Raw genomic sequence first — 15,446 nt, 5'->3', positions numbered from 1 at the left:
TGATATTTCTGTTGTTTTTTGATAGAAATATTTTTTTCTTTACTTTACATAAGTAACAAATTAACATTGTTTTTGGTGTGATGGTCAGATTTGGGGTCCCCCATGGAGGACAGATTTGGTCAAGGCCCTAGGCAAATGCCTAGGTTTGCCTAATTAAAGAACCGCCTCTTCCGTTACCCACCCGTGCTCGTGAAAAATCACACAAATTATTCTCATAGCGCACTTTATTTTTCAATGTGCCAGGGAAAAAAAAACAACAATGTGTTGCCAACGAGGCTTCCATAAGAAAATAAGTGCCAAGCTATTGGTAACATGAGACATTGTTTTTGTATCAGGATTTCGTTTTTTTTCGAGGAAAAACGTCAGTATGACAAAGTTAAATCGCCCTGTGCATGGTAGGGGCTTTCTATCTTTCTATCTATCTATCTATCTATCTATCTATCTATCTATCTATCTATCTATCTATCTATCTATCTATCTCTCTATCTATCTCTCTATCTATCTAATATCTTAATATCTATATATCTCAGGTTGCTGTGCAGGAACAGTAGCCCCTGTTCATTACATAGCAAATAAAAGGCTACTAAAAATAACCACTTATTCACGTGCTACCCACCCGTATTTAACTTACCCGCCCGCATATCCACCCATAAAATTTCAGTATTTGTAAAACCCACCCGTTTCAGCATCTATTTGCCCGTGTCCGGTGCAGGACTCTGACACACACGCGAGCCTCTCACACACAGAATAGCTGCCTTTCATCCGCTGAGGAGAAGCTGAAAACGGATTTATAGAACTAAAGATCAAAGTGAGGTTGATTAAAAATTAGTCATCAGGATGGGGTCATCAACCTGAGAAGACATGAGCGCCAGAGCTCCTAAAATTGATCTCTGTGTTTGTTTATAATAGCACTGCAAAAAGCCTTTAGTTTACATTTGTCAGCTTGGGATACTTTCTGTTGCGTTTTGTGATAATGGACCGTCGACCTAAACCCAAAAAAGAAGCTCAGAAGACCGCTAAACTTCACAGTGAGGAAGGAGGTAAAGATGGCGCTCAAGCTAACTCACCCACTGATGACTCTGATCCTGAGAGCTCACCTGGCATGCTCGCGGTTCTACTCCGTGAAATTCAAGAAGGAAATAAAAATATTTCTCAAAAAATAGACTCAAATACATCCGAGCTTCAGGCTGAGTCTTCATTCTTCAGTAAAAGACTGATGAAGAGAATGGCTGAAGCTGAGCAACGCATTAGCACAACGGAAGATCTGATGAACAAGCATGACTGCACAATAGCACAGCTTCAGCGCGACAACGAGTCTCTTAAACATAAAGTTGACCACTTGGAAAACTACAGTAGACGAAACAACGTCCGCATCGTGGGAATCAAAGAGGGATTGGAGACTGCTGACCCTGTTAAATTTTTTGCGGAGTGGTTTCCTGAGACGCTGGGCTCTGACCATTTTTCTGGTCCTTTGGATATTGAGAGGGCGCATCATACTTCGGGACCTCGACCAGCTCCAAGTGAACCGCCAAGATCGGTTCTGGTCAGATTTTTACGCTACCAAGACCGAGACAAGGTGCTAAGAAGAGCCAGAGAGATGAGAGGCTTCGCGGTGGAGGGGAGGCGAGTGAGCATTTACCCCGACATGAGTCCGGATCTGGTAAAACAACACAAACAGATGGTTCCAGTTCTAAAAGCTGCAAAACAGAAAAATATCTCCTGTTTCCTCGTCTACCCCTCGCGGCTTAAACTTCTCTCCAAGAGTGGAGCCTCCCATCTGTTTGATACACCTGAAGAAGCGCTGAAGTTTATAGAAGCAGAATCTGATCGGTGTCGCTCTGAGCCCACCTGACATTTCTCTTGATCAAGATTATTGTGGCTAAGTTGGTGGGTCGCAGAACAGAACAGCTTCGACTTTCATTTACAAGATCCGGTAGGATACCTTGAGCGCACTTTTAGAGATTTATTTTGATTGACTTTTGAGGTGAGATTGCTCGATCTACCCAGACAATATACACGCCATGTGAGGACATTTAAGCAGTGCTATTTAAGTTATTTATGCATATTGGCGAGCTTGGGGCTAAAGAGATTACGTTAATACGAGGAAGAATATGCTTCTACGGTTCCCCAAGTTAATTTTCCACTTGTTGTCGAGTGTTCCTTTTCGACAACTTATTACTGTGGTATTTTTGTGTTTTTAAATTGCATTATTTGTTCTTATTTTGTTGTCCTTGAGTTTAAGTGAAGTTTTAAGACATATGGTTTTGTTTAGAATTGGTCGGTCTGGTCTCGGAATTTCATACCATTTTACATGATTAAGTTTGTAACATTTAATATTAAGGGTCTTCATAACCCTGTGAAAAGGAAAAGGGTGTACACATTTCTTAAAAAGTTGAAGGCGGATATCGTTTTCTTGCAGGAAACGCACTTAAATGAACGAGAACATGCAAAATTGAAGAGAGATTGGGTAGGGCAAGTTTTTGCCTCCTCATATAATACAAAGTCTAGAGGGACTGCCATTTTTATTAATAAGAATATCCCGTTTATTGTTTCAAACTCTTTTGTGGATCCAGGTGGTAGATTTGTTTTAATACAAGGGCAAATGTATGCTGAACAGTGGAATTTATTAAATATATATATATGCACCAAATATAGATGACCATTTATTTCTCCAGAAGGTTTTTCTTCAGATTTCTCAAACTCAAGGTGGCCTTCTGATAGGAGGAGATTTTAATTTCTGTTTAGACCCACTGTTGGATAGATCTTCTACAAAGACAGTTCCCTTATGTAAATCAGCCAAACATACATTAGCCTTTATGGAAGAACTTAGCTTGTTTGAGATATGGAGGAAGAGTCACCCCCAGGAAAGGGAATACTCTTTTTACTCTAATCCACATGGTTCATTTACTCGTATTGATTATTTTTTGATTTTTGCTCTTCCCAGTGGTTTCATAGAGTGCTGGAAATTTATCTTCCTAGATTACTGAGTGATCATTCACCTCTGGTACTGACATGAAGTGCCGGATGGGGAGAGGGGTATATAGATGGCGGCTTAACCCCATCCTTTTCAGACAAGAAAACTTTCGCAAATAACAAATAAACCATCTTGTACCAATAGCTTTATATTGTGGGATGCTTTAAAGGCGTATCTTAGGGGTCAGTGTATTTCTTATATTAAAGGGTTGAAAAAAGAATATAATCAAGAATTAAATATGCTGGAATCTAAAATCACTCTTTTTGAGAAATAACATCAAAAAACTCCCACAAAAGAACTTTACAAAGAATTGACCCAGCTGCAGCTGAAATATAATTCCTTGAATACTTACCAAGCAGAGAGAGATATTATAAGATCCAAACAACGTTACTATGAACTAGGGGAAAAGGCGCACAAGCTTCTGTCCTGTCAGCTAAAGATGGCTCAGGCTTCTCAAACAATCAGTGCGATTGATACAGGTGATGCAGTCGATATAAACAATGCCTTCAAGAACTATTATATGGACCTTTACACTTCTCATTCAACCAGTGACGCAGCGGAAATAAATGCATTTCTTTCTTCAGCTAAACTGCCAAGTTTGGATGAACAGGCTCGAAAGGGATTGGATCTTCCGTTTTCCGTTTCTGAACTAAAAGAAACCATTCAATCATTATCAACCAATAAATCCCCAGGAGAAGATGGATTTCCTGTAGAATTTTATAAAGAATTTAAAGATCTTTTGGTTTCACTTCTACTGGAGGTCTTTAATCAAGCAAGAGATGAGAAGGCTTTTCCTGAATCCTTTTCAAATGCAATTATATCAGTTATTCATAAAAAGGGCAAGGAGCCATTACATTGTTACTTTATATAGGCCAATATCAATACTTAACACTGACTATAAGCTGGTCACAAAAATGATATCCAAAAGGCTGGAGAAATTTCTTCCCCAGCTAATCAATCCAGACCAGACAGGCTTTATACCTAAACGTCTATCCTCAAACAATGTAAGGAGATTTCTTAATCTAATTCATTTTGCTAAATCAAATAAAATACCTGGTGTAGCATTGTCACTGGACGCCGAAAAGGCTTTTGACAGGGTTGAATGGTTATATTTGTTTAAGGTTTTGGAGAAATTTGGTTTTAGTACTGCCTTTACTGACTTAATTTGTGCACTTTACAAATCCCCTAGAGCGAAGATTGTTACAAATGGTATTTCTTCTACTTATTTTAATACCTTCAGAGGCTACAGACAAGGCTGCCCTCTTAGTCCCGCTCTCTTTGTTTTAGCTATTGAACCACTGGCTGAGGCTATCAGGAATAACGTTTTTATTCACAGATTTCAAATCATCTCGCTCACCCATAAAATTTCACTATTCGCGGACGATATTTTGCTATATTTAACTAACCCTGAAGGCTCTTTGTCTAAGTTAGTAGAACTTCTTAATTCATATAGTCTGTTTAGCGGGTATAAAATCAATTTAGATAAATCTGAAATTCTTTCACTTTCTGATTTTAATTATAACTCGATCAGCCATAAATTCCCCTTTAGAAGCACTACCACTGGTATTAGATATTTAGGCATAAATATAAATGGTAATCTAGGGGATTTATTTAAATTAAATATTGATCCTCTTCTGGCTAAGGTGACCATGGATGTTGATAGAGGGATGGACCTCCCGCTCTCTCTGTTTGGTAGAATAAATGCTGTCAAAATGAATATGTTGCCCAAATTTCTCTACTTATTTCAATCCCTACCTATACGAATACCTACAACCTTTTTCTCTTCAATTAAAACATTGATAAGGCGTTTTATATGGCGAGGTATATCTGCTAGACTTAGTCTAGATAAATTAACATTGGACTTTGCACAAGGTGGGTTAAGATTACCAGATGTTGAAAAGTACTATTGGGCAGCACAGGCTAGATTTTTAATTCAGATTTTACAAGATGACTCTAAACCTTCTTGGTTGAATATTGAAGAAACTGTTCTTGGAGGTGATTCTTCCTCAGATCTGGTATATAAATGGACTTTGAAATCAGTTAAATTAGCAACAGACAATCCTCTAATTATTCATTCTCTCTATTCTTGGGGGAAGAAAAAGGATTTTCTCGGGCACAGGGGTCTCCTTTCCCCCAAAACTCCTTTGCGGGGAAATAACTTATTGCCAACACACTTACAAAATAAACTTTCTAAAGATTGGTTTACCAAAGGAATTGTTTATTTGGAACACTGTTATAATTTATGTCTTTTGATCAGTTTAAACAAGAATTTGGGATACATAATAAAGATTTCTTTTGTTATTTACAATTAAGGGACTTTATTAGAGTAAATTCTGTTTCTCAATGGCGTTTACGAACAATGCCTGCCTTGGAATCCATATGTTATTCATATGAACCATTAAATAAGGCTATTTCAAAGGTATATGGATTACTATTGTCTAGTAAGTCAATACACAATCCAGATAGATCTAAAACCAAGTAGGAAAAATATCTAGGGTTGTCTATAGATCCAAATTTGTGGGAAGGTCTCTGTAGAGATGGGGCTACTTCTACCATAAACTCTAGATACAGATTGACCCAATTTAATTTCTTACACCAACTTTATTATACTCCAGCTAAGCTGCATACTTTAATTCAAATATTTCCCCTCTTTGTTACAGATGTGGTGTTATTGATGGTACTTTTTTACACTGTACATGGTCATGCCCTAAAGTACATGACTTCTGGCAGAGAATTTGTAACACATTATCAGAGATTTTTGATATCTCTTTTCCAGTAGATCCAGAAGTTTGTCTATTGGGTAATTTTACCAACTCAAACCTTAAAAATGGTTCGGCTATAAGGCTTACTGAAATTCTTTTAATAGCAGCTAAAATTTGTGTTGCTCGTACCTGGAAACTTGAGACTAATATTCCTTTCCAAATGTGGATTTCTGAAATTAACCTTTGTATACCCCTAGAAAAGATCACCTACCTTTTGAGAAACAAATTGAATATGTTTTACAAGGTGTGGCAGCCCTTCTTTGACTACATTGAAAAAGACTCCTTTGACCAGACCGATTGATTTCGGGGGATACACTAGGTCGACCTAATTTGTATTAATTCTATTCATACTTTATATTTAACTATATTACACTGTATGTCATTAGAAAATGATATAAATAATAATAATTAATTTTTTTTTCTCTTCTGTTTGTTGTTTAATTACATATTCCCCTGTTTTCTACTGTTGTGTAATATGTTGAAAAGAAAAAAAAAGCAAACTAAATAAAATATACAAAAAAAAAAAAAATAAATCAGTCAGTCATCAGGTGTTCTGTCGAGTTGTGCTACCCCGTCAAACCGTGCTACTCTTATGTGTATATTTAAAGGTAAAAAGACAAAAGAAGCACAATATTAGAGCATGTTTCCAGTAAGAAGTTCATGTACTATATTTGTAAAGCCTAAATTACAGTTTCAGGGTAAAGCTATGGTGGCAAGAGTTTATTATATTCTGTTTTTTTTATTATACTCTTTTTTTTATACACTCAATAATAACAAAATAAATAAAGAAAATCGTAAAAAGTAAAAGTAAAAAAAAAAGAAAATCGAGAATCGAATCGAATCGTGACCCTGAAATCTGAAATAAAATCGAATCGAGGATTTAGAGAATCGTGACACCCCTACTGCATACTGTCTGCGACTGAGCCTGTGAGCTTTTAGCATGCAAATTAAGTGCCTTTTACTTAGAATTACACCATATCCCACTGCAAGATACTCCAAAAAAATCACTGTAATTCATTCCAAGATGAAAATAAAAACAAAACAATTCACTGTCCATTTTCTTACAAAGGATTTTCCTTGGATTAATGAAGCTTTGATGTAATATTCAGTCTTCTCCATGTGCATTCATTTACAGAAAAACAAGCTTTATTATTCTCCAGCTAGATTTAATTATCTAGTTTCGACGCCTAATGATCTCGTTCCGATGGCTTATCTCGTTCCAACGTCTTAATTATCTTGTTCCCACACCTTAATAAGGCATGCCCACGCATTATTTTTTTAACATGATGTCACCTTAGGGTCTCCGTGGTTTGTTGAATTTAAGTGTGTTAAATACAGACATGCATTCACAAATTTAGACCTTTAGACTCTGAATTTTAATCTGCATTTATTACACTGACTCCTACAGTACACATCACTGTTCACTGTATTAAAGGGTTGGATGGTCTACTCTTGCTGCACCGAAAACACATGCTGTTTTTTTTTTATTATTTAGTCCTTTCTGACCAAAATAAATAAATATCACTCGCTCAAGTGACTGGATCATAATTTAGTAACCAAGAGATTTTAGTGAACTGGTAAAATCTGCTTCTGTATCAGTATTTCAGGTGCTGTGTCAATCCTTAAAATCCTTAAACTTTAAGATTCTGAGAGAAACCAGGTTTATTTTTATTTTTACTCCAGTGCACTGGATAAAAAACATTAAGATTTTTCCTAAACCTTGGAGTGTCTACTTTACTTGGATAAAACAAATGTCCTGTGGGGTTTATTTTTATTTTTGTCCAAACTAAAAAAAAGAAGATCTACAGAGACAATTGAACAAATTTTCTACAAAATTCGGGGCCAAACATTTCAACACAATGTATATTTTTTAACACTATATGAATAAAAATGATTAAATAAAGTGTATATTTCCTATTTTTAAACAGCAAAACTCTTTGAGGAAATGCAGAAATGCAAAGGCCTAGGAACTAATAATACATACAGCCTGGTACTAATATTTATTTCCATCCTCATCATCATCATTGATCATCAAAGTCTATGTCTTTAATCTCAGTCATTTAATAAGTCCCTAACCAAATGGGCCAAAGATGCAGCAGGCAAAGATTCAACTTAATTGGAATCCTAGTTATTGAAAAACACATTTTTTGTTTTAATAGCACCACATGTCGCTTAATATTGAGTGAAACTTGGATGCCTTCCAACGAATTGTGTTTAACAAAACTACTAAGTTGCACTGAAATAATAATAATCAAGTAATCTTGATTTTTAGCTATTTAAGTGAACTAAGCTCCACCCAGGATGACTTATTTGCATATAGCAGCAATGTTAATAAATATGCAGATAAAATGAATCTTGATCAGTAGAAAATGTAATGTTTTGTAGATTTTGCTGAATATGGCAGTGATGGATGTGGGCAGAGCTAAAAACTTTCAATGAGCCGTTGATGCAGAAAACTTGTTGGAATAAGATTCAAAAAGAATTTTCACTCTACATGTCACAGTTGCTGAGATATTCACCAAAAAGTAAAACATTGCTCTATAGCGCCAGTTAAACAGTTAATGCAAACCACTCCGCACTGATTGATTTATTAACGGTAGCCAATAGATTTAATAAAACTGAAGTTTTTTTTTATAATTTTGTACTTAGACATTCGAAAGATTGTTTTGAGACCTGGTTTGTGAGGCAAATGGCAGCGGTGGATGTGGGTGGAGCTAAAACTTCCAATAAATCATTGATGTAGAAAACTTACCGGAATAAGATTCCAAAATAATTCATACTTTTTCAAACACAAAACGTTGATCTAAATTGCCACTATCAGGTCAACTAAGGTCATTTCTTTTTGCTGAATAGTGGGTACATTACTGTACCTCTATGCCAAATTAGAATTTTGTATTACTTACGGTTACTGCTCTACAACCTTTTTAAGGGGAAAAAAAAACAAAAATAATAATAATAATAATAATAGGAAGAAGAAGATGAAGAAAAAGAAAAATCAGAGCAATTCCAATAGGGTTCCATCACCTACGGTCCTTTGACCCCTAATAATGTATACATTTTTAATTACAGGTCTTCATGTACCAACAGCAAAGCAACCTTCAGGAACGCATGCATTACCCCCTCTGGCCTGTTCCTTCAGCACTTGGCATTCCAGCACAAGACAAACAAGGATCCTCCAGAATAAAGATGAGGATGCACTTTTAATACAAGATGGCAATGCTCACTTCCTCATGATGACTAAACTTTAACCAACCCGTGGTAAGATCTGCATGCAGCTCTTGGATTATATGGTTGTTGAACAGCCAGCCTCTATCAAAGCCCAGGAGAGGGTCACGTGAAGCTCCACTGAGAAGTTCATCATTGGTGGCCCATGCACCTGCGAACCCTGTGACTTCAAGTTCTTTCTGAGCAATAAATTAACCCTCATGCCCTCCTCAAATTTTGCACCCTCTGGACACCTTCGTGGCAAAAATGTACACGCACCAAAAAACTGCTCTTAAATCATTATACATTAATTCTTTTTTCTGCGTTTTTTTCATAAATCACTTAATCAATTTCAGACCTACTCAAAACTACCAAACATTAAATAATTTTCAGGATTTTAACCCTTTAAATGACAGTTTAATTATTTGAATTATTGCTTTTTGTTTTGCAAAAAAACACGAAAAATGTATTATTTTCCATAAAACAAACAGTGGACAGATGGGGAATTGGTGGTAATTACAGTCTTGGATATGTCAAAGATTAGCAACAAAATTGTTTTGATTGCATTATTATTTTTTATGTAGTGCCAGATTTCAAATTTTGCACCCTCTGGACACCTTCGTGGCAAAAATGTACACGCACAAAATCAGCAATAAAATCCTCATATGTCAATATTTTTTTTTGCTTTTTTTTTCATACATCACTTAATCAACTTCAGCCCTGATCAAAATGATCAAATATTCAATAATTTACAGGATTTTAACCCTTTAAATGACGGTTTAATTACATTAATTATTAATTATTCATTAAAAAACCCACAAAAATTTAATTATTTTCCATATAATAAATAGTAGATGGATGGGGCATTGGTGGAAATAAGAGTCTTGGATATGTCAAAGATTAGCAACAAAATTTATTTGATTGAATTATTACTTTTTATGTAGTGCCAAATACTCCCTCTGGACACCTTCATGGCCAAAAATGCCCCATTGACTTCCATTGAAACCACATTTTTTTTATCTCACTGCAATTACAGTATAAAACCATGCATTCTGAAATGTTAGTATTTCATTTTGAAGAAAAGTAGTGATATTTGACATTTTTACTGTATTCCATTAGATTCAACAATTTTCCCATTTTAGGCTGATTAATTAAATTCTTGTAATTTTGCCAGTTATATTATGGAGCCATGTGACTAACAGGGGACCCCCTAGAGTGTGTGTGTGTGTGTGTGTGTGTGTGTGTGTGGGCCTGTGAGAAAGAGAGAGATAATGAGAGTGTGTGTGTGAATCTGTAAGCACACACTGATATTTTGGGGTGAAAAAAGGTCACCTTTGATGGATGTCTTTGAAGAGGTGATTGAGTAAAATCATGGCCTCTTGCCTTTGATGTAATCAAAAACAACAACAAAAAAACTATTAGTATGTTTATGCACCTGGCTGCTTTCACAGCCAAAGATAAACGTGCAGTTTGGCTGAGGGGTCATTTCATAGAGAGCAGAGAAGGAGAAAGACCTGCAGGAAAAATGAAGAGACATTTTAGTACAGAGGAAGCATTAGAAATGGTCATGCAGCCTTTATCTACAACCGAGCTGCAGGAATCCTCTGAAGAAGACACAAGCTTTGACGCGGAGTCTAACACAGAATGGTCACTGGAGTCCTCCATTTCTGAGAGTGCCTCTGACCCTTCCTCTGAAAGTGAAGAGGACATTGAGGATCCTGCCCATCTTAACAGTGAGTGGACAGCGAAAAATGGGCAAGTTTGGTCTCCATCTCATTCCAAGACACTGCGCTACATTCAGGCACCCAGTGGCATGATTGCAGGGCCCACAAGATATGCCATAACCAGAATCCATGATGTGGCATCTTCTTTTGACCTTTTCTTCACTCCTGACATGATCCAGCTGATTTTACAAATGACAAACCTGCATGGGAGGCGTTCGGTGTCAGGATGGAGTGATGTAGATGAAACAGAGATTAGAGCATACATGGGACTTCTCATTCTGGCAGGTGTGTACCGGTCCAAAGGAGAATCTACCCGCAGCCTGTGGGATGACCAGAATGGGAGACCAGTCTTCAGAGCCACCATGTCCCACAAACGATTTCAATTGATAAGTGCCAGCCTCCGATTCGATGATCGACTCACCCGTCCTTGCCGACACAAAGAGGACAAGCTTTCTGCTTTCCGTAATATGTGGGACAAATGGGTGCAGCGTCTCCCACTCCTTTTTAATCCAGGGGAGAACATCTGCGTCGATGAGCAGCTTGTACCTTTCAGAGGCCGCTGCAAATTCCGGCAGTATATGCCCAGCAAGCCAGCGAAGTATGGGCTAAAAATCTGGGTTACCACAGATGTCGCCACATCATATGCCTGGAGGTGCCAGGTGTATACTGGAAAACCCGCTGGTGGAGCTCCAGAAATGGGCCAGGGAAAGAGAGTCATCCTGGATATGACTGAGGGGCTCAAGGGTGTCACAGTTACTTGTGACAATTTTTTCACTTCCTACTCACTTGCCCAGGAGCTTCTGAGGAAGAAGGTGGCTCTGGTAGGGACCATCAGAGCAAATAAGCCTGAGCTTCCCCCCAGATTGAAGCAGACAAAGGGGAGAGCTGTCTTCTCATCTCTTTTTGCATTCACAAACACCACCGCAGCAGTGAGCTACATCCCGAGGCGGGGAAGAAATGTCCTCCTTTTGAGCACGAAACACCGGGAGCCAGCTGTACATCAGGATGAGAAGCAGAAACCACAAATCATCATTGACTACAATCACTGCAAGGGTGGCGTGGACAACCTTGACAAGGTATGTGATTATATGCTTTTATTACTTTATGAACTGATTCCAGATTTTATTTATTCTCACTGATTTCATGTTTGTGTTTGAGATAAATATGTATTTATTATGATTGTTTATCATTCATTAGATATATTTATTGCATTTACATAAAGAATGAATTATATAAAATACTTGTGAATGATGAGGATAAGTATTTATTTATTTATATATATATTTTTTTGTTCTTGGTTGTTCGTAGGTGGTCAGCACCTACAGCTGTAGGAGGCGGACCTCCCGGTGGCCTCTTGTCCTCTTCTTCAATTGCATCGATATCTCCGCCTTCAATGCTTTCGTGCTGTTCACTGCTGTGGTTCCCTCCTGGAACCAGCAAAGAACATACAGACGGAGGCTGTTCTTAGAGGAGCTGGGGAAATCCATGGTGTCCTCAGAAATTGTGCGGAGACGGCACCCTCCACGTACAGCAGCTGCTGCTGCCATGGTGGTGGATTTACAGGCCCCTGTTGCTGCTCATACAGAAACAACTGATACTGCCATTGGCACTACTGCCACCAGAAAGAGAGGTGTGTGCTGGTTGTGCACAGGCCTAAAGAAGAGGTCCTCTACCACCTGCATCAAGTGTAACAGGTGTATTTGTAGAGAGCACCAGGTCACATGCTGCAGGGCCTGCTGGTCTGCTTGAAAGGAACTAAGCTAAACTTTTAGGAGCAAATTCAGAATTCTAATTCCATTGTACATTTGTGACAGCAATGCCAACAAAAGTGTTCTTTCTTTCTAAACTGATTGCACACACACACACACACACACACACACACACACACACACACTCTAGGGGGTCCCCTGTTAGTCACATGGCTCCATAATATAACTGGCAAAATTACAAGAATTTAATTCATCAGCCTAAAATGGGAAAATTGTTGAATCTAATGGAATACAGTAAAAATGTCAAATATCACTACTTTTCTTCAAAATGAAATACTAACATTTCAGAATGCATGGTTTTATACTGTAATTGCAGTGAGATAAAAAAAATGTGGTTTCAATGGAAGTCAATGGGGCATTTTTGGCCATGAAGGTGTCCAGAGGGAGTATTTGGCACTACATAAAAAGTAATAATTCAATCAAATAAATTTTGTTGCTAATCTTTGACATATCCAAGACTCTTATTTCCACCAATGCCCCATCCATCTACTATTTATTATATGGAAAATAATTAAATTTTTGTGGGTTTTTTAATGAATAATTAATAATTAATGTAATTAAACCGTCATTTAAAGGGTTAAAATCCTGTAAATTATTGAATATTTGATCATTTTGATCAGGGCTGAAGTTGATTAAGTGATGTATGAAAAAAAAAGCAAAAAAAAATATTGACATATGAGGATTTTATTGCTGATTTTGTGCGTGTACATTTTTGCCACGAAGGTGTCCAGAGGGTGCAAAATTTGAAATCTGGCACTACATAAAAAATAATAATGCAATCAAAACAATTTTGTTGCTAATCTTTGACATATCCAAGACTGTAATTACCACCAATTCCCCATCTGTCCACTGTTTGTTTTATGGAAAATAATACATTTTTCGTGTTTTTTTGCAAAACAAAATGCAATAATTCAAATAATTAAACTGTCATTTAAAGGGTTAAAATTCTGAAAATTATTTAATGTTTGGTAGTTTTGAGTAGGTCTGAAATTGATTAAGTGATTTATGAAAAAAAAGCAAAAAAACATATTGATGTATAATGATTTAAGAGCAGTTTTTTGGTGCGTGTACATTTTTGCCACGAAGGTGTCCAGAGGGTGCAAAATGCATCCAGAGAGTATGAATGACGTGTAAGAGTAAAAGACAATAGATTTCAAAAATGTAATGAAAAAGCAGATTTTCTGCAAAAATTCATGCCACTAGCTGCAACATAGCCAAAATGATCACCAAATGAAAAAAAAAAGTTGAAAAAAATGTACAAAAATGCCCGAGGAGGGCATAAGGGTTAAACAAAAGGTCTCAGGGTCTGGGGCAGCAATGGGGCAACATCTCTGCTGGAGAAGTGCAAGAGGGCAGTGGTCTGTGTTTATGGTCGATCCTAAGACCAATGTTATAAAAAATATTGGAAGTGTACGCTTAAGTCATACCCTTAGTAGTGTGTTGAGTATACAGGCATGTGTTAAAATGGTACATTTTGTTTCAGGTTCAGGCTTCAGAGATACAGATACAGAAATAGACTTTGATGATCTCTTCAATGATGAAAAACAGTATTAGTACCAGGCTATACTAGGACTGTATTATTAGAACTTAGACATTTGCATTCTTGCATATTCTTAACAATCAGTTCTCCTGTTAATATAAAATTTGTGATGTGCTCTAAACATTTTCAACTACATAATGTTAAGAAATTCAAAATAGCTTGGGTCACTTGGGTCAGAATTATTTAGAAGTGTGTTCATCTTTTTATGGGGTTAAGATTTGGAACAGATGTAGTAAATGGGAATTTACTTTATCGTGGTTTCTATTAGAATCTTAAAATAGACACATTAAGGAAAAACATGTGAGGGGGAAAAACACCATGTGCTGGTGAACCCCTGTTTCCATCTAAGCTAATATACTTTCTGCAGTGCATTCAGTTAAAGTAATCCTTTCTTCCGATCACTGTAGATAAAACAGTTTAATTTACCTATAATCTGAGCAGAAAACCACAGACCGTAGTCAGGATCTACTGGGATCTACTTAAATAACGCTATGCAACACATTTAGCTGTGTACGCTGTTTTAGATGTGGGACGGATACTGACCTGTGTTTTGTCGTCGGGCTCTTGCTCTGTCATTCCTGTAGCGTTTATAATATAATAAGCTTGTACATTTAACAGGATAAAAACGCTAACTCCTTTCTCCTTTCTTGTGCACCGCTAAAAGTTCCTGACAGCACGATTACCGGAAGATCATTAGTTCCATGCATAAAAGTCTCTGGTGCGTTCTTATTTCTGTAAATAAATTATTATCTTGCATTTTGAAACAAATTCCCAGAATCGGGTTAAGCCAAAAATCCACCAGCGATACAAGCTATAATTAAGTGTTTACCATTTGAAGACCATTGGAGTGAAGTTGTCCATTGACTTCCATTTATTTCAGAGTGTAGAGAAGTCAGGTCAGACAGCAGAACTAGAGCAGATCTCTTATTAAGAGAATAAAAGTAGAACTTCCTCTGATATTATAGCATTAAACTGCATGGACATGAGCTAGAATAACAGCACAAATTTATTTAAAAACCATGCAATATTATTTTTTAAACCTACCTGGCCTAATGTTTAAATTGTAATATTTATTCATATAAAGAAAGATTAATTTAGGTCCGCATTTTCCCCTTTTATAACAACAAAGCAACAGTTTGAGAGAATTTAGAGAGAAAAGGTTAAGGATATAAAATATAAAAGAAATTTTAGCTTTACAGTAATAAAATTACGAGTTACACAAATATTATCACAGTATCATTATAATGTGCATTTTTAGTTGAAGATAAATTTATAATATATGTTTATATTTTAGAATGAACAGAAACAGCAGGTGTGTGGGGGGGGGGGGTGTTCTAGCCAATGGGGAGTGAGCTCTGTCGTCATCTTTTAAGTATTTTTAAGACTTTTGAGTATTTTCCAATGACATCACTGCATCCAAGCCCACAGAGCACGCAACATTGGAGCAGGCAACGCACAAATATACGTCATAAA

The 15,446-nt window shown here is 36.9% G+C and overlaps 2 protein-coding genes across 3 annotated transcripts in view; one reads left to right on the top strand and one right to left on the bottom strand.

Moving 5' to 3' along the window:
• The window catches only part of LOC103042356 (cytochrome c oxidase assembly protein COX20, mitochondrial), a 30,927-nt gene extending 16,038 nt beyond the window's left edge, over nucleotides 1-14,889 (bottom strand). Inside the window, exon 1 of one of the 2 annotated variants that reach the window (XM_049481308.1) lies at nucleotides 14,803-14,889. In XM_049481308.1, the coding sequence (XP_049337265.1) occupies nucleotides 14,803-14,844 (42 nt within the window). In that variant the 5' untranslated portion in view covers nucleotides 14,845-14,889. Of the gene's footprint in view, nucleotides 1-14,516; nucleotides 14,671-14,802 lie in introns of those variants that run through there. The other variant, XM_049481309.1, reaches the window with a different exon arrangement.
• On the top strand, nucleotides 10,120-12,713 carry LOC125802928 (piggyBac transposable element-derived protein 4-like). The gene is made up of 2 exons (XM_049481299.1): nucleotides 10,120-11,740; nucleotides 11,973-12,713. Exons 1-2 carry the CDS (start codon nucleotides 10,364-10,366, stop codon nucleotides 12,411-12,413), a joined length of 1,818 nt encoding a protein of 605 aa, XP_049337256.1. The 5' UTR covers nucleotides 10,120-10,363; the 3' UTR covers nucleotides 12,414-12,713.
• Nucleotides 14,890-15,446: the final 557 nt, after the last annotated feature.

This window comes from Astyanax mexicanus, chromosome 7 (genome assembly GCF_023375975.1).
Source record: "Astyanax mexicanus isolate ESR-SI-001 chromosome 7, AstMex3_surface, whole genome shotgun sequence".
NCBI classification, from domain to species: Eukaryota; Metazoa; Chordata; class Actinopteri; order Characiformes; family Acestrorhamphidae; genus Astyanax; species Astyanax mexicanus.
Note: the sequence above shows the minus strand (reverse complement) of the source record. Positions and strands in the feature narration are given on the sequence as shown.